The sequence below is a fragment of the Sorex fumeus genome, unplaced genomic scaffold (assembly GCF_029834395.1).
Source record: "Sorex fumeus unplaced genomic scaffold, SorFum_2.1 ptg000061l, whole genome shotgun sequence".
Classification (NCBI taxonomy): domain Eukaryota; kingdom Metazoa; phylum Chordata; class Mammalia; order Eulipotyphla; family Soricidae; genus Sorex; species Sorex fumeus.
Genome location: NW_026606118.1, coordinates 38,666,754 through 38,690,012, shown reverse-complemented (window position 1 = coordinate 38,690,012; position 23,259 = coordinate 38,666,754). Strand labels below are relative to the sequence as shown.

The 23,259-nt window shown below is 35.3% G+C and overlaps 2 protein-coding genes across 2 annotated transcripts; one reads left to right on the top strand and one right to left on the bottom strand.

Annotated features, from left to right (window-relative positions):
- The first annotated feature begins 1,215 nt into the window (after nucleotides 1-1,215).
- On the top strand, nucleotides 1,216-21,013 carry CUNH6orf58 (chromosome unknown C6orf58 homolog). The gene is made up of 6 exons (XM_056126368.1): nucleotides 1,216-1,522; nucleotides 5,274-5,357; nucleotides 6,999-7,183; nucleotides 8,262-8,362; nucleotides 12,169-12,407; nucleotides 20,982-21,013. The coding sequence occupies exons 1-6, from the start codon at nucleotides 1,216-1,218 to the stop codon at nucleotides 21,011-21,013; spliced, it is 948 nt and encodes a 315-aa protein (XP_055982343.1).
- Nucleotides 20,879-21,470, bottom strand: LOC130034626 (protein FAM162A-like; the record flags this gene model as incomplete). The annotated part of the gene is made up of 1 exon (XM_056126255.1): nucleotides 20,879-21,470. A coding segment is annotated over one exon (429 nt), but the record flags the coding sequence as incomplete, so codon positions are not given.
- Between the last annotated feature and the right edge of the window lie 1,789 nt (nucleotides 21,471-23,259).

Here is a 23,259-nt window from a genome sequence, read left to right as displayed (position 1 = left end):
TTTTTTAAATTTTAGAACCTTTTTGTATTCAAACTATTTTTTAAAAATATTAAGGCACCATGACTGACATAGTTGAGTTTCAAATGTACCATATTCCAACATGAGTCCCAGCACAGTTTTGACTTCCCTCCACTAATGTCCCAGGGTTCATTTATACTCTCCAGCCTACCTTTTTGGTAGGCACACCTTCAAGTTTTGTTGGTGCAGTCTGGACCTCATATTTAGAGTGTTTTTGGTTCTGTGATTCAGCTATATACATATACCTCACCTTTACAGCACTAATATGCTGGAGGCCCCTCCCCCTACCCAAGTTACCTCCTGTCTCTTTCTTCTTGCTTCCACCTTCATTCAATAAAACCCTAATCATCATAGAGGACTTAATAAGTAAACTCTCTTTTTCAAAGATAAGTAAATGCCTTATCTTAAAATTTCTAAATGACTATGCAAGAAGTGTTCTTAATTTTTTAGTCACGTTTAAAAAATTAAATAAAATAACAACTTTCTAAAAGTTTAAAAAGAGGCATAGAGATATTATTGCTAGTGGTGTGCTTATCTTGCACACATCCAACCAGGGTTTGATCTCTGGCACACACAATGGTCTTCCACATCTGTGAAGGGTGATTCCCTCAGCACAGAGACAGGAATAACCACTAAGCACTAACACTTGTGACCTCCAAACAAAATCAAAACAATTCTAAAATACTCCACATAAAGAACTCTTAAAGAAATTTTTTTCAAATGTCATGTGAATATAAAGCAATATTCGTGATGTTATTTAACAATTCAATCATCCTGTTTTCAATAGCAAGGCATTTTCATCTTTATCCTACTATCTCCGGAGGCTGGGGGTGGGAGGAGAAAGAAAACAATACATTATTGTACAATAAACATACATCTTCTGAGAACTTGCAGGTGTAGACTCAAAACAAAACAAACCAAAAATCCAAACACAAAACAAAACAAGTCTAAAATAAATAATCAACATTAAATTCTTTAGGAACATATTTTTACCTGTTATGTAAATATAAAGCAATGTTGGTGATGTTATTTAACAATGCAATCATCCTATTTTCATTGGCAAGAAAGGCATTTCTGTTTTCTTCTTATCATTTAGAGGAAAAGAAAACAACAGATGAGGTATAAGCTTACATCGGAGTTCTTCCTTTTTTTCCCAATAAAAACCCTGATCGAACCTCAGTCCTCAGTACTGGCACAATGGCTTTCTTTGCTCTGTGGTCCTATGTACTAGTTGGTTGCTTTTCTATTTCTACAGCAGAGATAGAGACGTTCAACCTCTCAGCTCTGTACCCTCCTAAATGGGAGGAAAGTCCTTCTCAATTCAGTAACTATACATCACAAAATGGAAAATATGTTGTTAATCCCTGGGTATACCCTGAGAGATTGGGGCTGTATAAAATCCTATTAAGCAAGACAGCCAAATATTTTCAAAGATTTGGAAAAGATAATGAACAAAATCCCTTATGGGGATTGCCTCTGCAGCATGGCTGGCAATATAGTTCAGGTAAGTATCTCTCTTGTTTTTATTCTAATGATCTATTAATTTAACTATGCACTAGTTGATAAATGGGACTCAATATATTAATTTTGCAAATTTTTTTCTGCTCATTTTTTCTTCTTGCCATTCTCCATAAATTCTTTTTTATGTGTTGTATTTTTTATTAGAAACAATAATAGAACATAAGACATAGTTGCCATTCACAAGAGATTTTATATATAATTTGTTGATCTTTTCACAGATATTTGTTGAACTTTTTCTAAGCATTAGACTCCATTCTAAGCATTGGGATGAACAAAACCATCAAGGAGATATCCACTAAAACCAGAGATGATTTCAAATTAGAAAGTTTTTAAGTTGTGATTACTTACCCACTGGTAATGGGAGTGCTAAAGAGTAGAATCTTGTTTAGGAGCATGCTTCTCTGAGAATATTAATTTTTTTGGTTCTTTGAGAATATTTTTTAGAAGTAAAGCAAGTAATAATGTTTATTTGAAGATATATTTAGGCCAAAGCTTCATAAATTAAATGCAAATTTTTGTCCTGTCTGACAAACCAAAGATTCACATGAGAAGGGGTGCTTCTTGCTTAGTCCATATTGATAACTAACATGAAGTTTGTGATTAGAAAAACATCTGCTTCAGAGGAGTTGGAAATGGAGGATGAATGGGCTGGTTGAATATTCCTTTTTCATTAAATTCATATTCATTTTATTTTATTAACATACATTATGTTATGGTAGGATATAGTCTAAACCCATGTGATGATGGGAGTAGTAACAGTCATAAACAAATACTGGTAATGGTCAAAAACAAATACTGAGTCAGTTTCTGAGCCATTGAAGACCTAAGAACATCATTAGAACAGTAAATATATGAGAAATTAAACAAAGAACAATAAATAACAGCAGTTATATAACTGTTAAAAGTGAAAAGGGGTGTGGGGAATGGAATAAAGTGGAATAATCAGGCAATTAACTAAAACAAGACTTTAAATATGTATAAATTTCACAGTAGAAATAGAAACAACTTCTTTGTAGAGCGTAAAAGAATAAGTTCAACTAGTGTTTCTCAGATTTGACTGCTCATTGAAACCAACAACTTAGTTTTTAAGAAAATCTATTCTAAGATATACAATAACAGAAAATCTATTCAGTTTGAATACTATGTGAAATTAGGCAAAATAACAGATCTAGAACAACATGGCATTTGTGTATGTGATTGAGTGGAGTGTGTGTGAGTGTGTGTGTGTGTGTGTGTGTGTGTGTGTGTGTGTGTAAAGAAGAAAACAGGAGTGAAATTGAATACATGGAGGATTTCAGAGAAATAAGATTGGTGCAAGATCTTTGAAAGAAGAACAGATAAAGTATTTATTTTTATTCAGGAATCAAGGGTACTGCGATATTAGTTAATTTACTTAATATTTTGAGTTTTAAGTTTTAAGAAGTAGGAAATCTCTATGATCATAAACAAATACACTTTTACAAAAATTGCGTTTCCATTGACATTTTTAATATTTTGACATAGATGGATTAAAATACAGAATAGGCTTTATTGTGTTAAGCTCAAATACCCTAAAAAAAATCTTAAGTGAGGAATGTATAAGTAAATATCTGGTAAAAATTTTAAAGATTCTTTTAAAGCAGAAAAAAGACCCGAATTCATATTTGATATTTGATACAGATGAAAAAGAGGCTATTAAGAAAATCTGTAAGTGAAAACAATGCAAATTTTATTATAGGGACAGAAAGGATATTCAACCTTATGTGGTTATCTAGATCAGTGTGATGTTGCAGGCTTGTTTATCTGAAGACTAGAAGAAATCAAATAGACACCACCTCATGTGAATGTTTCAGGCTAAAAAAATAGTTATTACCACCATTTAGCCAATATATGAAAGTGTCAGAAAATTTAATTCTTTGAAGGAATAAGTGAAATCTAAAGGAGAAGTGACAGAAGAAGGTGTTACTAGACCCATCAAAGGAAACTAAAGGAAGGAATAGAAAAGGAAATTTTTATAGACTTTATTTCAGCACCCTGAGAAACAGTCCATTAGGAATTTACACTTTTAATATTCTTGGAGGCTAACATGAATAATAAATTAAATTCTTCACCAATCCTTGCTTTGGCAGTGATGAAGTTAAGAAAAGCTGAAAAGTCAGAAGTAATGTGATAAAGAGAAAATCACTGAAGATATGGATGGAAAAAGATGGCATAACTAGTAAAAGGAAAAAATAAAGGTGGTGGGTTTTCAGGGAAACAAATAAGTGAAGCTGATTGCACAAAGCAGGTGAAAAAATGTAAAATATGGAACAGATTGGTAAATAGAGAGATGACAGCAAGGGAACCATTGAGGTAAATCTGTCACTGATTTAGATAAAACATGGGAAAAAAGATAATGAGGAATGGAGAGAATAGACCTGTTTTTCACAAAAAACAAGTGTTTCACTCTGAAAAACAAAAAGACATAACACAACTATAGTGGAACAAAGGGGGCAGGGGGTTAAGGGGGTTGGCTGAAATGTGGAAGGGAATCATAAAAGAGAATCAGAAGATGAAAAATGGTTAGGGAAAGGAAACAAGAACATTGCATAAGATGCACATAAAATTTAGGAGAATGACAAAAAAAATCACTTTTTCAGTTAGGGAGGGGAAAGAACTGCTAACTGGAATAAAAAGTCCCCCCCCCCCTTTGAATACAGCACTGTTGAATGTAGTAGATGGCATTGAAAGAATCCATATTAGGGCATTAAATTTTTGCATGCTTCAACTAACTTGCCACATTGCTTTCTGTAAAACTGCTTGGCTGCTTTGCACCTGGGGTGAAACTTGAAATGTGAACAGGGCATAACTTTTTGTGAAACCAAGTGTGACAGGATTCAGGCGTATTTACTGTTCCTGGAATGTATTGTTTCAGTAAAGACCCCTGCAGATGTCTTGGGTAATGGATAACTCAAGATGTGGGTGGTTGGGGGAGATTGCCCAAGGCTTAATGTTCCCGCTATAACCTTGCTAGTACTAACAATCCATGTATGAAACTGCTGACTTTCGAATCTATAGGCTATGGAATGCGTGGGCTTTGTTATAACAGCCCATGAAGGCCTATATAAGACCCCCTTTGAAGAAGCTCAGGGCTCTCTCAGCCACTGCCCACTCTGGGGTAGCTGTGGAGTCCCAGCATGTTGGTCTAAATAAACCCCTTTTGTACTCCTGCAGGAATTGTATCTGTCTGGTTTCTCTGCGCCTCCCAGGGCTAGGGGACTCCCAACCCCAACAGCATAGCTGAAGTTTTGCAGAGATCAAACTAGCAAATGACAGAGCCAATATTTGGTTTAAACACTAGAACTCTACCTTTTTTTTTATTCTGTTAAAATATTTTTTATTTTAACTTTATTTTAGGCACTGTGGCTTATAATACATTTACTCACATTTCATGTGTGTGTTATAAAGAAACATAGTATGGGACTAAAACTAATTCTTTTTATGTTGCCTCCCTAAAATTTGAAGGTAAAGTGGAAACGGAAGTAGAAGAGAGAATAGCAAAACAAAGAAGAGAGAAGGCAAATCACCCAGAAGTGAAAAATTGTGGTGATGCCAGACAAAGAAAATACATATTTTTTAGAGATGGAAAATGAAGGGTTACAAAGTGATAGAGAAATCATCCAATAGATAGATTTTGTACAAATATATCTATTTGACATTTATAAGCAGTTTTAATATGCACATAATAAATTTTCTGTATATTCTTTCTTTTCTAGGTAGATTAGCTGATCCCACAAGAACGACAGATTGTGGTTATGAATCTGATCCTTTATGTATCTCAGAGGACAGCTGGTGGGCTGGTAGGTTCATTTATATAACAAAACAGGCAATAACCTTCCCCCAAAGACAACATTCAACCTAACATTTAGCCACAGAGATAAAACATAAATGCTATTATTTCTTTGCCCCAAAGAAGCAACTTTGGCATCCTAAGCTCTTGTGTCACATTCTACACTTCAACAATCACAATGTCAATAATGATTCCCTAGGGCTACTCCCTCCTCCCATCCCTCTGCCCACTGCCCACTCTGCCTCTTCCCCACCAGTGGAACTGACACAAGGAATTACAAAGGATACGAACCTTTGAAAGATAAGCTCTTGCAGTTAGCTGGGAGTTTCCACTGTAGGGGAGACTTTCCAGAAAAACAGAAGAGAAATAAGACAGCAAGAAAATAATGCCTTTATTCATTTTCCTCAGATCAAATCTATTTAACATTTTAATCTACAAAAAAGTCACAGATTAAGCTACCACAAAACCTGGTAAAGTACTGTTATCACTACTGTTATTGCTAGTACTTTGTCTTCATTCAGATATTTAATGTCAAGATAATTTAAAAATATTTTCTTATTTTAAGTTTTATTTTGCACTTTAGGAATTAAATGAATTTGCAAAAAGGTATTGTAGAGATATTTACCAATAATTAAATCGAATAACATTAAATTTTGCTTTCCTGGAGTTACAAACATTATGTGAACCAGTGCATATTTTTCTAATAGTTATTGGTTCTTTTCAAAAACCACAAATAATTGTGGCCACAAGTGTAGAGTTCTGTAAAATCCAGGCTTCTTTACTTTCAAATTAATTTAGGATTTAGAGAATTATGTATTGTATTCACAAATGCATGTTTATAATAAATGTTCTGTATCACCAATAGAAATCAATATAGGTTTTGGTCAACATTTGTAAAATAGCTTCTAAATCCATTAGGTAAGTCATATTTAGGTAAACTTCTTTTTAAAAATCATCCAAAGTGTATTTTCAATCTTCCACAACATTTTTGCTTTAGAGACATTTCGAAATAAGAATTTTTCAATGTCATGATTGTACATTAAATCCAGCTAAATAGTACATGTAAATGCTATAAACACATTAAAATATTGTAGGAAAAAATAACATTTTATGACAAAGCTTCATTTAAAGTGCTGTATGATCTAAGTGGATACTTTCCTCTCTTTATCAATTTAAGAGCTTTAAAACTAATGAATTACCAAATTCATTTCAATTGTTTTTTGTTTCAATAATGACTTGGACTCATGCTTACTTAAGATTGTAGGTTTAAAACTGTACTTAAGATTGTAAGTATAAAACTTAATAGGTTTAAGTTTTACATACACTGTAGAAGGATTTTTGTTGTTTTGGGGCCACACTGAGCAGAACTCAAGACTTTCCCCTGGCTCTACATTCAGGATTTACTCCTGGTACGTTTTTGGGAACCATATAGGGTGCTTTGGATGGAATCCTGGTTGGTTACCTGAAAGGCCAGCTCACTGCTGGCTGTACTATCAATCAGGAGCCCAGGGAGATTTTTTACCTTTTACAATGACTTTCTCCTAAATTTCTGGATTTGTTAGATTTTGCTTAGTTATTTACAGAGTACTTAACATGCCTTCTCTCACAGTTGTTAGTGCTTATGGTAATACTAAGTGTTTTGCCTTTACAGATTTGAATTATTTTCTATGTGTATTGCCGGTGCTTGGTGCGGTTGATTCTGGCATCATGGGGATATCATCAGACCAACTTGTACTTTTGCTACCACCAAAGGATGGGTTGAGGTTTTGCAATAGTGTTTCTAGTTGTCAGTCATCTTACCCTGAAACAATGAAAAAGTGGAAAGCCTTTTACCAGGTTCATTTTCTTTCTTTCTTTTTCTTTTTTTTTTTGTTTTCTAATTTATTCTTAGGAACTGGTAAGGTAATTTCTTTTAATATCTTTCGATCTAGGTTTTTGCCCTAATTTCCAAGTATAAGAGTGTTAATTGTGGGGCAGGAGAGAGTACAGCAGATAATGGCGTTCCGCTTGCTCATGGCCCATGTTAGGTACAACCCAGGTATCAATATGTCCTGGGAGAACCGCTGAGAGTGATTCCTGAGTGTAGAGCCAGGAGTAAACCATGAGCATTTCTAGGTGTGCCCCCAAATCAACAACAACAAAAAGTGTAAATTGTTTTAAAAGTTATAATAATGTTATTACACTGAACTAGGGCACTATATGTCATTAGCAACCTCTAAATAAAAACCACCCACTTTATCTAATGCTAAATAAATTACACATGAATGTGATAAATCACAGAATATTTGCTAAATTAAAATGTTATTCTGATGACGTGAACCACCAAATAAATCAACAAATAATAAAAGATAAATAATTATGGAGTCAGTTTTAGAACAGTCAGTGAATTTATTTCAAGTGAATTAATATGTGATCACAAGTCAGTGGATTGCAATTAATGTGGCAACCAAAACAAAATATTCAATGATAAAATAAAATGTAATGATTTTATATATAGACATTCGATTATATCAATGCTTAAAAGATAGACTTACTAAAATCAATAATTTGTTATTTTAAATATGATTAAGTTGATACTCTAATTTGTTTTACTTAATCTTATTTTTTTATGGTGACTTCAAGTATCATAAAGGAAAAATAAATGATAAGCAAAAATAAATTTTTCCTGGAAATTATAAACTCATTTTCCCAGGAAAACACTTGCAGTTAATTTTTATATTTACATTCAATATTACTGAAAATAATAGATGATTATTATAATCATAGCAAGTTAGTAATTGAAGACTTAAAAATTATTTCTCAGAAACAAAATTCTCTTCTGTGAAATACTGCTTCCTGTAAAAGTGAACTAGATCAAATTGTAGAGAAATTATTACAATCAAACATGAATAAAAATTTTCTTTTTTTACTATAGAATATTCAGTTACCTTTTACTAGCTTTGATGACAACCTGAAGTACCTGTGGGCTGCTCACACCTCAACTCTAGAAGAAACTTTAAAAAAATTTGAAGATAGGTAAGAATTGGTCCCCCAAACTTTTATTTATATGGCAAATAATTTTTGGTCTTATTTATGCATTCTTATTTTTCTAACATATGTATCTTACTTACTAATGAATAATATATTTAATCATTAGGGATTTTAATGACATGCCATCAATACTTAGCATTTTTAGTTTTAAAATAGTATTATATGAAGAAAGGGGTAGTGGGTGTAGCATGACACATACAGTTGATGAGGTGAGAAGCTGTACATATGAAATGAATACAGTGTTGTTCAAAAATGCCCAATCATCATTCACCACCAACCACTGACGCCCTATATCAGCATCAGGCTCCATGTTGAACATAACCTTTTTGTTTTCTGAGTTTAAAGGTTTCTTTTATTTTATTTTTTGCTTTATTTACATTTCACAGATCATATATTCTCCTTTCTCTTTTTTTTGTAGGAGTATTGTTATTTATTCAGCCATTGATTAGGCCGATTGAATTGGGCATGAACTCCATCTTACTTTTTTTCCCCTTTTTTATAATTTTATTTATTGAATCACCATGAGAGCAGTTACAAAGCTTTTGGGTTTAAGTCTCGGTCATACAATGAAACACCCATTCCTTCATCAGTGCCCATTTTCCACCACCAAAAATCCCAGTATACCCCCCAACCCACACGCCCCCCGCCAACTTGTGGGGCAGATGATTTCCACATTCTCTCTCTCTCTCTCTCTCTCTCTCTCTCTCTCTCTCTCTCTCTCTCTCTCCTTTGATTATATTCAATATTTTGACACCATACACCATTATTATTTGTGATTTTACTCCAACTTCAGATCTGCTGTAAAGGCAACAGTAGACAATTTGTTTTCTATTGCTGGGTATAAACAACATATGATTTGGGAATTCCAAAATTTTAACAATTAAATCTGGAGGGATTTCTGCTAAAACCTGCTGGGTTCCGAGATTTGTTTCTTCTTGGATCATGGCCGTTAAGTCTCTTGGATCAGGAGCCAGAGAGGCTGTTAATGGGCAGCGACTCGGGGTCTCGTTGGGGCAGAGGAAAGAGCTGGCTCCACACCTATCCTGTGAGGCCCCACGTGACTCATCACTGTGGGCCCAAACCTTGCTGTCCAATGGCCTCTGGAGGAAGGCAGCCACCAAGCCACCAAGGGGGAGCAGGCGGAGGGACACACCCTATCCCCCCTGGGGTGGCCTGACATCAGTAACCTACTGCGGGGACCAGACACATTTCTGCCAAAAGCCGCTGGGTTTCAAGATTTGTTTCTAAGTCTTTGGGATCATGAACATTAAGCAGTTTGATAAGGAACCAGAGAGGCCATGCCTCCAATTATATAGCTGAGCCGGAGGTGGTTTGTGGGTGTGTCTCCCACATACCTAACTTTTGGCTATCTACTTTCTTGGTAAACTTTGCCCCAATTGTTTGGGGTCTGGCCAAAGGCACAGCAGCAATTTTGTGGCATCTGGAAGTCTGAAGTCACCATCAGGCTGCTGATGCTGTTGCCTCACAGGTACAGATTGACCTGCTGGTGGCACCATACTCCCTCTCCTTTCTCTTTTTGACTTAATACACTTAGCACAAGCTCCTCAAGTTCTATGTTGTTCCAAGTGGACAAAACACCTTTCTCACTTATTAAAATAGGTTGATTTATTGTTACTGGTCATGCTATTAAGTTGAAATATTTCTGTGTTTTGTATATTGTCTTTTGATAAGATAAACAGTTTCAAATATGTTTCTCATTCCTCAGGTTGTCTTCATTGTATTAGCGAGTTCTTTCACTATTCCGACGCTTTTTCCCTAATTTGGTATAGTCCCATTTATCCATTTAAAAATTTTATTCAATATATAATAATATCAAACTTTTGAGAGTTTCCCATGATTTTTGCTCGTGGGTATTAGGCTTTGAATCAGTACTATGGGAAATCATGTTTAAGTACATTTAAGTATAACATATATTTAGATATGTTTAAAAATCATACAAAAATTCGATATCTCACACCCACTTCACACACATTTTCTCCTCTTCTCATTTTCTCCACATAGCTGAATAGTGATTTTTTATCATTTCAATATATACTTACATAGTATCATTATTCACACCTTGAGCATGAAAAAAATTATTTTTACTTTTCTTCACTTTATTTTCTTTGGGTTGATCAGTTTTATGTTTTTATTTATTTTCCATCATGTTAAAATATTAAGGCTATGCTTCTGCTACACACCAAGAAACTTACTTAAAATTTTTTTGTTACTGTTTTTAGATAAAGTAGGTAATTTAGGTAGTAACTATGTATATGAAACAGCACTGTTCTCTAGATATACTTAAATAAATAAAAATGTGGTCCTGAGGCCAAAGATTGGTGCATCCAATTCTATGTCTAAAATGGAGCCATTTAACATTATTTTTCAAATTTTTACTTAACAATATCATATTTCACTAATTATTTTAAATGTCTAATAATATAACTATTTAATCATTTAAAGACATCTCTTGATTTTAACTTTTGCTCATGTATGCTTTGTGTGCTGATTTAATACTCTTATCTTATTCCTCCTCTCCTAGTGTTGCTGAGTCTTGTGTAATTTGTTGCATTAACTATTTATAAGGACTGTGTGTTCATTAAAAAAAATTATTATGAATTTATATTTCTTTTATGCTTATTTCATAGTCACCTTTGATAGGACTAATGAAAGTCAACTAGAATCCAAATTAAATTATTCTCTCATGAAGGGTCCACTGTACCCACTTTTCTATTTCTGTGTATAGGAAGCAAGAAGGAGCCCATAAGGATGGGAACCTAATAGCAAAGTTTTTTTTGGGGGGATTGTGGTATGATTTGTTTGATATTAATAAATATAATTCAAAAAATTTGACTTTAATAGATCTAGTAAATGTTATGTGGAAATAGAAACTTAGAAGATGATCAAATTTCTAGAAAATATAATATAATAAAAAGCAAACAAATATGTGAATGGCAGAGTGCTATGTGTATTTTGTGCAGGAGGACATAGTAGATTTCAAATCAGGTGGACTGAGAATGTTGTTAAGGAGGTGACATCTATCAGACTTGAAGTAGAATGTAGAATGTAGTTGGCGAATAAAGAAAGGAGTCAATGATATTTCAGGGGTAACATATCTTAAAAAATTTTTAAGTTGTTCAACATGTTTACATAGTAGATGAAGATAAAACTGTGCATTATATAGTTATAAAACCATTTCCCAGAACCTTAACATTTTCCATGTAAAATTTAATACCAAGGAAGTTTGGCTTCCTAGCAGACTTATTCCAGTAGGGTAAGAACAATAACATCAAAAAAGTATTAAGGAAACCAGAGAAGAAAATCATATATTATTTTTTGCATGATGTTCAATATTTTGGGGGGTATTCTGACTTTAAGATACCAACAGTTTTAAAAAAATATTTTAGTCTAGCAAAGACTTGATCTTCAAATCTTAGATTTTTTTTGTATTACACATTTCTAATGAGAACTATTTCCTCACCACCTAACATTTGGTTATTACATAATAATCAAATATAAGATGTTTGGTTGAAGAGATAAAAATTCAAAATAAAATATAAATAACTGAAGAGATGCTTTTATTTAAATAAAAATTTTAATTTCCCAGTTACTACTTAGAATATTACCTCTAGCTCCTATTTTGAATATATATATATATATATATATATATATAGTATAAGTGGTAGGTAGATCATAGACATAATTTGTTGCCAGGTAATAAAACTTTCTACAAAATAGTGTGGTTGAAATTCTGAGTGAAGCAATTTTATATTTTTCTATTTGATTTTCAGGTTTGTATATTACTCTAATCCTGAAGTAGAGTTTGAGAAAGCTTGGTGTGTATCTGTGGATTATTTTGCATCCTTACACCTCCATACAACTTTGATTAGAATACATGAATTCCAGAGGGGACTGCCATCACGAATCCTTGTTAACGAAGATAAAATTCCCTTCATAAAAGACTTTAGTGACTTTCAGAACATATTTTTGCTTGGTCTAGATACCCTTTACAAGGTGGATAGTGCTTCAGGTAAGTGCCTTATAAGCAGTAAAGAAAATCAACATTACATTTAATAAATAAAGAAAAATGATTATGTCATATATATCATTACAACACTTTTCTAGAAAAATATTCAGGATTTCCTATGGTACCTGTGTTACTTATCTTGATTTTATCTTTTCTCCTGAGTTCTTATTGGTGCATGAAGTTATCAGAATAGCTCAGTTGACATTTTTCATCTACTCATAGAGACAAACTCATAGATATGTCTATATATACATATATATCCAAACTCATGTATATACACGTAAGATTTTTTTGTTTATTATTTTATTCTTTCCCCTTATATATCACTCTTAATTAGAAAAATAAAGGAATCTCAAAAGAAAATCCTGCACAGTTAATGGGAAAACAGCATATTTATTTTTGCAAACTCCCTCTATTATACCTTACTATAATAGAAGAAGTACAATATTCCAACCATTCAACTGTAGAATGTCTTATAAGAGTATAAAATAGGACTCTATTTTTGCAATTTGAATAAGCATATAATCACAATTATTTAAATGTATTCTAATTCAGTGAACCCAGGAATCATATTTAAAACACCATCAAAACATTAATAGAGTTAGATAATTAAACATAAATAAAAATATAAACATTAAATTTGACATGAAAATATATAGTGAAGTGTATATTATAATATTTTAACATGTGGGAGTAAATATATTGGAGAATTTCATAAACTTGAAATGACATCATAAGAGTTTCTCAAACTTATTTATTTTAATGAATTTAATAAATCCACAGCTACATCAGAACAATTCCCTCTTAAGGAAAGCCAGGAACTAGCTAAGTGATACTTGCACAGTAGGAGAATGAGAAAAATAATACATATAATCAGAAAATACTGTGACATGTTCTTGTCAAAAAAAACAACCAGGCAAATAAAAAACTGCCACTGCAACACTTAACTGAGAGGAAACTCAACTTTTAGCTTTTGCCTGAAGAATAAGCAGTTTGACATCCCAAATTTTAATACCTTCTCTTATGAGAAGGGTTTCACTAAAAGTCACCAGGGCTGGTTTCTATAAAACCCATGTGGCTGAAATAAACTAAGAGACATTTCTTAAAGGACATTTGCAGATTCACAATGGCCTGGAACATGCTTATCTAAATAGATACAGATTCAGAGCTCTTCTCACTTTTTACCTATCAAGTGCCCACTTCATACACTTCAACACTCTGCAGAGACTGGGAGCATACTGGACATAAGCCTTTGGACTCTCGTCACCTTACTTCAGGTTACTGAAATTTTCTGAATAGAAAAATATGCAAATATATGATACTTTGTTGTTTTTACATCTTCCTGCCAAATATCCTGGCTCTGGTAACCAGTAGGACATAAGTTCAAATGTTCCACAAGACTTTAACAGATGTTTCTGCCTGAGGATCAACTCTAATCAGAGTGCTTATAGGTGCTTATTGAAATGTCCCTTTTGGCACTCTTGTGGGTATTATACCCTTAACAACTGAGATTCATGAAAAACAAAGAAAATTGCTTAGGATATCACATATTATTGAGGAACACTCATAAGCTAAAGCAGGGTTGACAGATAACTTTCATCTATTACATAAAGTTATTTCTTAAGACTGGAGAGGTGGTTGTTTCAGTTAATGTGCAGACCAAGTATACAAAATAAAGAACAAATGCATATATTTTAAATGAAAGAAGGATGCAAAACGTACAGCCTTAATGAAATTGAGCCAAATTATTCACATGAAAAAGGATTAAAAATAACTGTCATAAATATACTTGCTAAGTAAGGAAAATAATGACTAAACCAAGTGAAAGTATCAACATACAGATAGAAATGACTGCCATATAGAAATAAAAGCTGAATACAATATAAAATTGAATTAACAAATTCAATAGAGAATCCAATAGCAATAAATCAAAGACAAGGAAGTGCAATTAATTCAAAATAGAAATGAAAGAATGAAAGTTTGGAAAAGGGTGAAGTTAACTTAAATAAGAACAATATTGAACATTGTTAAGATTTAGGGATTCCAGAAGGAAAAGAAAGGGATAGAGAGAAATATAAGGGGACATAAAATATGCATGAAGCAATAATGCCTAAAAATGTCTGTGGAAATAGGCATCAACATCCAGAAATCTTAGAGAATATCTATCATCTTGCTTTTACGAAATAAAATTAGGAGAACCACACTTAGACACATTACAGTTAATGTCAAAAATTAAACACAAGGATAGTCTCTTAAAATCAACTAAAGACAACAACTTATTATGTACAAAGAACATCCATAAGACTAGTAGCAGTTAATTCAAAGCAAAACCTGCAGGTCAGAAGAAATGGCTCAATATATCAAAGTACTTAGAGAATAATTGCCAACTGAAAAAACTGCAAATAAGCCACAGAAAAATGTAAAAGTATAAATATCACTGGTAAAGGCTTATATACAGTTGAATTAATAATAATTTAATGCTGCAATGGTGGTGAGTTAATCAGCTATAAATCTAGTAATCAACAAAAATAATTATTGTTAAAATAGTTTCTTAATAAATACCAAACTCAAAATATTGTCAATTGTTTTACCAAATATATAAAATATGGTAGCATAAAATCAAAAGCATAAAAATAAAAAAATTTAAGATGAATTGTAGCTTAAATTGTTATCAACAAAAACAAATCGCTTACATATAAAATGCTTTATAAATTTTAGATTGGATATGCAAAAAATAAAGGTAATGGAATCTAAGCATTCCACTATGAAAATCATAAAATTACTATGAATAAGATAAAGAGAAGACAATCACAGTTAAATCATTAGACAGATATCAAGAACTGGTCAATTAATTTTTAACTAAAAACTTTACATGGGTAAACATAACAAAATAAACATTTTATATTTATATGCAAAAACACATCAATTTTTTTTGAAAAATTATTTTTACAATAGTTATAATTTTACAAGCAATAATTTTATATCTCTTTCAGGTTCATCACTTTTAAATCTGTGGAAAATTTTGATGTATATTCCTGGAGCGAAGACTATAATTCAACAGTTATCAGATATAATTGCTAAAATCTAGCTTTTGGAAACTGTTAATGGCTTTAAAATTATTTTGATCAGCATTATCACAAATTTTAGTGTGCTAAAACTATAGCATTCATGTTTAACAGTTTTCAATTTATGCTTACTTGTTATTTACCCATGCATTTATAATTTTAAATTAATGGTATAAGTCTATTGATTAATTACTATTGTTAATCTTTGGGGGTTTGCTTTTGGGTCACATCTAGTGATGCTTAAGGATTACTGCTAACTCTGTGCTCAAGGGCTTTTCAAGGGACCATATTTTGTGCTAGGAATTAAACTCACTTAGGTATATGCAAGGCAAATGCCTTAACTTGCTGTACTATTTCCCCCACACACTAGTTGATGATTTTTAATTCTTAAAATGTTCAGGATATAAAGATGATTAAATTAAGCTATAATAAATTACAAACAAATTAATAACATAAAATTTGTTTAAAATTTTTTTGTTTTTAATTTCTGTAGTTTTATTTCATACAATTTAGATCACCATATCCTGCTGATTCATAACAAAGATCCAGATAATTTGTATACAAAATATTGGCAGTTATTAAAAATAGTTTAAATTCACAAAATTAAACTGGTAGAGTAGATTACTGAGTTACAGGGTTATTTATTGTGTGTGTGTCTTTTACTTACCATAAATTCATTACATTTTGTAGTTAACTTGCTCTTTTTTTATACCACACTTGATAAAAAATACTTAAATGTGAAAATTTTCAATTTTGGTCTCTTTTAGGGGAAATTATGTTAGATAAAAGATGATATTTTCATAGCTGGCAAGAATATTTTCTCTGATCCCTATCCACAAACTAAATCTGCCCAATAATTGCTGGAAACTAAATGAGATAATTTGACTTTAATAATACGAGGAGTAGGAAAGAGAAATCTGTTCTGTTTCCCAGATTGAGCTTGCAAAATTTTTCCAGCCCTTTATGTGACTTAGTTTAGTTAAACATTATTAGACTTGCAATTATTTTGAGGAGTCAACAAAGCATCAAGATAAATAATTCTAGTACTCTTTCACTCAATGCTAGAGTAGACATCCAAAAAAGTTATCAGTTATCTTACTAACTGTCCTCAGAGACCAATAACAAGTTATATTGTTGGGTTAATAAGTTATCTTTGATGAGCCAAGATAAGAGATATTATTTTACTGAATCTTAAGAGATACAAAAATGCCAAACTATATGCTTTTTTTACAAGAGATTCACTTATATAGACAAACACTGAAAGTGGAACTCTTGCAATGCTATTCCAAGTCAAGTAGAAATTAACAGAATGAAAAACCATATTATATTATATTATATGCATCTGGTCATAAAAGAGGCAATGGTGGATAATGAAAAGCAAAGATATTCATACATCAAGACAGCATACAATATATATACATATAAAACAGAACATACATGCATATGCACACACACAATACCTAACACAGGGGTAAGGCAAAGGAAACAAAGCAGAAATAAATGAACAACATCAAAATAAAAAAGCTTTTGCATTGTGGAAGAATTGAGGCTTAAAAAATAGACAATCTAATGATTGAGAGAAAATATTTGCGCATCATATATTAAAGAACTCCCATTGTTCCTCGATTTGCTCTAGCAGGCCCAGTAACGTCTCCATCGTGAGACTTGTTGTTACTGTGTTTGGCATATTGAATACATCACGGGGAGCTTGCCAGGCTCTGCCGTGTGGGCGAGATACTCTCAGTAGCTTGCCAGGCTCTCTGAGAGGGGCGGAGGAATCGAACTCGGGTCGGCCATGTTGGCTGCTTGTAAGGCAAATACCCTACTGCTGCGCTATCACTCCAGCCCATTAAAGAACTAATGTCCAAGATATATAAAGCTCTCTCAAGGTCAACAACTGTAAAAATTTATTCCGCGTGCTGTGGAGCTGTGTAAATCTCACACTCCAAGGGGCAATGTAAGCCCTTCACGTGCGAGGGGATTACATATGAAATGATGTTTGTGGGCTCTCTGGGCAGCGGCTCTCGCCACCCATGTTCGGTGCTCCTGCTTCTCCACCCCCCCTCTCTCTCTGTCTCTCTCTAACCAAGCAATTCTTTCTTCCCATTAGATCTTTCTCCTCTATCTCTCTCTGCTGTCTCTCTGCTGTCTCTGTAACTGTCTCTCTTTCAATCCGCTCTCCTTCCATCCACCATCCATCCATCCATCCATCCAACCATCCATCCATCCATCCCTTCCTCCCTGCAGCCGCTCTCTTTTATCCTCTCACCATGCCTCCCTACGGGAAGCTTGATCAAAACTGTTTCTCCAGACCTCTCGACCACTTGCAGCCCACAAGGGCAAAACAGCCCTTAAGGTGTGTTTCTCCTCTCCTTAGACCAGCAACTTAATTAGCATCTTTAATTCTATTTTTTTTCTTTTTTCTTTTTTTTCAGATTTACAATTTTAGTGCTTGGGTTTCAATTATACAATGATGAAACACCCATCTCTCCACCAGTGCCCATTTTCCGCCAACACAGGTCCCAGTATCCCTCCCACCCCCCACCACCCCCCATCCCACCCTGCCTCTGTGGCAGGGTATTCCCTTTTGTTCTCTCTCTTATTTTGGGTGTTGTGGTTTGCAAAAGAGGCATTGAGTGGCAATCATGTTTGGTCTATAGTCTACTTTCAGCATGCTTCTCCCATCCTGGGAGAATCCTCCCAACACCCTTTATTTGGTGGTCCCTTCTCTATCTGAGCTCCCTTTTCCCCTAGCATGTGTGGCTGGCCTCCAAGCCATGGAGCAAAACTCCTGGTACTAATCTCGGCCACTCTTGGGTGTTAGTCTCCTATTTTGTTACTTTATGTTCCCCAGATGAATGCAATGTTTCTATGTCTATCCCTCTCTTTCTGACTCATTTACTTTAACATGATACTTTCCATGTAGTACCACTTGTATGTAAATTGTGTACATGTACTAAAGTTTCTTTAATCAGTCATATGTTCTCGGGCACTCAGGTTTTTTCCAGATTCTGGCTATTGTGAAGAGTGCTGCAATGAACAAACAAATGCAGATGTCACTTCAACTATACTTTTTTGCCTCTCTGGGATATATTCCCAGGAGTGGTATTGCTGGGTCAAATGGGAGCTCGATTTCTAATTTTTTGAAGGTACTGAAGGTACTGGCAGAGGGACAAAGCCACGCGGGTTCCGGGGCCAAGACCTCCAAGCCTACTCGAATTGGAGTCGAGCATCTTCCACCCAGATCCTCCAAATTCCAGTAGGCGGGGGTCACACCCACCACCTGGCCCCCTGGCGCCGTGTAATCCCATCAGCGGCCAAGACTCAGAGACTATAAAATCCAGATCCCGGAACCGCGCGGCCGCAAATGCGGCCGCGCGACATCTTATCAGACCTTTTCTTTATGACATCTTATTATCTCATTCCTACTTTGGACAAACTTGCAGGCTATTGAATGTAGCCTGCCCACAGGGCAGTCTGGCAAACTCCCCGTGGCCTACCAAATATGCCAAATACCAGTAACAATGATGGGTCTCATTCTCCTAAAGAGCCGTGAATATAATCTCAGGGCTAGGATGAAAGAGACGTTACTGGGGCCTGCTCGAGGCAATCGACGATTAACAGGATGATGAAATGAAAAAATGAAATGAAAATGGACACAGTAATAGACACTTTTAGGCTTGTTAGGATGACTTTCCTGGGGACATTTCACCACAGACTCAGACTACAGTGCTCAGGGTGGATCAATCATTCCCAACCCAAGCAGGGTCTAAATCAGGTATTACTTTTGGATATGACAGAATTTGTCCATGACCAAACTCTTAACTTATAGTTAAGCATTAGGGCATTTTTTTGGCCAGGCCTATTTCGATGTAAGGGTAGCTGAATCAAGTTTCAAACAGGTGTGAACAAGAGTCCCTTTCCATATCCATGCCAGTACTCATTGTTTTTATTGATGTGTGCCAGTTTCCATGTCATGAGATGATATCTCATTGTTGATTTGATTTGCATCTCCATAATAATTAGAGATCTAGAGCACTTTTTTTTCTTGGTACATACTAACATTTGTTAGCTTTAGTTTAATGAAACATTTCTATTGTAATCTCCAGGATACAACACAAATATTTCTTCAGTAGCCAAAAATGTGATTTTTCTAGGAAGAAATATTGCTGATCTTTAAAGAAGTACACGAAAGTATACTGATTATTAAAACAGTGGTAGAGTTAAATTACAAGTGTTCCAAAATAAGACTCAATGAAAAAGATTTTAAAAAATTCTTTTGCTGATAAATTTGAAAGTGTTATCATAATTTGATATATCAAAAGAAGTGAAGACCAAACTACTAAAAACTGAAATATACAAATAAGAAGTTGGTGAAGCCAAAGGTGGAAATATGCATTACATTTTGCCATTTTATTAAATTATATTCCCAAACAGCTGTATATATCACTTTTTAATGTTACAACCCTCTGAGAATTAGAAGTTTGGGATGGCTAAAAGGATTTATTCATTCATTTTTAAACAATGTGAGAGTAAATGAAACATTTACAACAAAAAATTAAGATGTTTAAATGAAATTGAAAATAAAAACGTGGAGCTAGAGCAACAGCACAGTGGGGAGGGCGTTTGCCTTGCATGCAGCTGACCTGGGTTCAATTTCCATCATCCCATATGGTCCCCCAAGCACCGTCAGGAGTAATTCCTGAGTACACAGCCAGGAATGGCCCCTGTGCATCGCTGGGTGTGACCCCCCCCCAAAAAAAAACCACACACACACACACACACACACACAAAATCGAGCAGCCAGACTAAATGTGAGTCAATTTGGCATCCTAAAGTGTAAACACAATACTTATGAGGTGAGAACACTCCTCTTTCAACATTAAGAAGATTTTCATAATTGAGAAATTTAGTAGAAAAGCAGCAGGAAAAGCACCGGTCAGAAATTCCAGACCATGGGACAAAAGATGTGGTTGTGTAAGCCCACACTACTGAGACCTCAATATTCTGGAAAACACAGGGTCCTCCAGTTTTTCATTACCTGGTCAGAACTTTTCAATGGCTGCTCTCCTACAAGCCTCTTCCAGCAGCCCAGGAAGGCAGGTGGGGGGTGGGGGAGGTGGGAGAGGTGTGGGGTGCTGCTTCCCAGAACACAAGAGTTCCAGGCCCTTGAGAAGCCGACTTCACCGATGCAGCCAGGCAGTATGTTCAACTGGCTTTCCTTCTCTTAGAAATGAGTACACAGAAGGGAAAAATAAAAAAGTTAAATGCTATTTTGGCTTTTGGGGAGAAATCACTTTAATATTAAAGTTGAAGTAACTCTTTTTTCACTTTCATTCTCTCCAAAAAACTGAGAGATTGCATTTCTCTTGAAGCAAAGCCACAAAATATACACAAGCCCATTTTAAAAGAAAATTTATTTGTACCTATAGAGCAGAAATAGAGTATTTGTGTAAGATTGCAAACCATATTTCCATGAAATGGATCTCGTACCACATTCTTTATAATACAGGCTTGACTCAGCAACGTTATCCTGAACTGTGAAAAATCCAGTCAACATGGACACCTCTCCTTACTCGGTTTTGGCCTTCAAAGCTGCTTCCTCTCTCAGACAAGCTTTCTTTTCTAAGTTCAGGCTTGTTAAAGTCTCATGTCTTCTGGCAGTGTTCTTGCCCTCAGTAACCATGAAGATGCATTCTACCACTGTCAGTATGCTCATTTTATAGCTGATCTTCACCCACATTCTGTTCTTCGCAGCATCAAGCATCTCAAACGAGATCATCTCTGGAATTTCCTCTTCCTTCTTGAAGGGGCCTGACCAGATGAGGATCTTGTGCTCCCAATCTGTGGGCTTGTGCAGCAGGACTCGGTGCCTGGGCATGGAGGATGGAGAAGTTTTCGGGCTTTCCTGTGGTTTGGTGCAAAATCCATTCATTATCTTCAAATCAGAGTTTCTGTTAAGCCAGAGAGATGAAGAAGCATCTCTTCCAGGTACCCTCAAACAGGATTAGTGGGAGCAGAGAGAAGATCTCTGTTCCCTGGTCCATTGAGCCTGGAGTCAAAGGTCTCGGAGTACAGCTTGCCTGGTTCTGTAGGGCTTCACTCATGTATGTGTCTCAGCCTGAGGGTGCAGAAAGCATCCTGGAGGGTGGCAGCGGCAGGGTAGTGGAGGTAGTGGAGAACGCTTTCCACACACATGCCTTAGGCGTCCTGTAGGACCCTGGGATGCCCAGCATCTCCAAGCCTCTTCCTGTTTATCCCAATGCTGTGCTGGTCTTCTTCCCCTCCCAAGTCAATTAACCCGCCAATATTTGAACCCGGGACTTGGCTTTCTCCGTGCACGCGCCCCAGGCGTCCTCTAGGAACCTGGGATCCCCAGCATCCCTGAGCCTCTTCCTGTTAGTCCCCAATGTTGTGCCGGTCTTCTTCCCCTCTCAGCTGGTACACTCCCAAATGCCACGTACCCGCAGGGGCATGGCCTCTGCAGAAGTGGGCGTGACATAATTTTGGCCTGCTAATGCTCACGCGGCCACAGGTGGTTTAGTTGTACCAAGAAATCTAGTGTAACATTTCAGTCCCCATAACCTTCACACCAACATGAAGAAACAATGCAAAAACCCACCGTGTGGGGAGGATGAAGAAAAGAGTCCAGAAGCCTCACAAGGTGCTACTCACCTAAAGAACCTCTCTGAGAAAGAATTCAGATATGAAGTAATGAAGATGTTCAATGAACTCAATGAAACAGTCAGACAGATATCCAGTAACATGAGAGAAACAATTGAGAAATTACGGGAAGAATTGAGAGCAGAAATTGGAAAGCTACGCACAGAAATGTCATAAAGATTCCGTAGATGAAATAAAAAACTCAGTCTGTGCCCTCAAGAGTAGAATGACCACAGCTGAAGACAGAATCAGTTTGTTGGAAGATCAGCTGCACCAAGGCAACAGGCAACAACAAATAATGGCAAGAGACCTCAAAATAGCACTAGAGTGAATCGGAGTCCTAGGAGATGATTCCAAGAGGAACAACATTAGAATTATTGGAGTACCAGAAGCTCAGGTAAACAATCCCAATGAAAAAGCCATGGTTAAACAAATCATTGCTGAAAAATTCCCAGTGCTGGACAATGCAACCATTCAGATTCAAGGAGCCCGAAAGGTGCCAGCTAAAAGAGACCCTAACAAAAACACTCCAAGACATATCATGGTTAGAATGATGGATGCTGCCGATAGAGACACAAAAATGCAAGAAGCAAGGTCAAAGAAGGAAATCACATATGAAGGAGCATCCCTTAGATTTGCAGCATACTTATCAGAGGAACCTCCAAGCCCGAAGGCAGTGGTAGGATATAGTGAAAAAACTCACTTAAATGAATGCTTCACCAAGAACACTCTATCCGGTTAAACTCTCACTCCAACTCGAAGAAACGGTACACTATTTTCTGGATAAACAGCAGCTCAGGAACTTCATAGATTCAAAACCAAACTCAAAAGAAGGGCTAAAGGGGCTACTATAAGACAAGACAAACCCTACAAGCACAACAGACCCTTACAGAAAGATGACACAAAACCCCGTAACAATAATCTCTCTCAATGTCAATGGTCCAAATTCACCAAGTAAGAGACACAAGGTGGCAAAATGGATTCAGAGACAGAACCCAACATTCTGCTGCCTACAAGAAACTCATCTGAACAGTCAGAGCAAACATAGACTCAAAGTCAAAGGATGGAAAATAATCCTGCAAGCAAAGAGCTCCCTCAAAAAAGCTGGAGTGGCCATACTAGTATCC

Bases quoted from the DNA above. Each gene is read 5' to 3' on its own strand.
- CUNH6orf58 (XM_056126368.1), top strand. From the start codon at position 1,216: ATGGCTTTCTTTGCTCTGTGGTCCTATGTACTAGTTGGTTGCTTTTCT. The intron at 5,358-6,998 runs GTAGGTTCATTT...TTGCCTTTACAG, and splicing joins AGAGGACAGCTGGTGGGCTG to ATTTGAATTATTTTCTATGT. The intron at 8,363-12,168 runs GTAAGAATTGGT...TTTGATTTTCAG, and splicing joins TTAAAAAAATTTGAAGATAG to GTTTGTATATTACTCTAATC.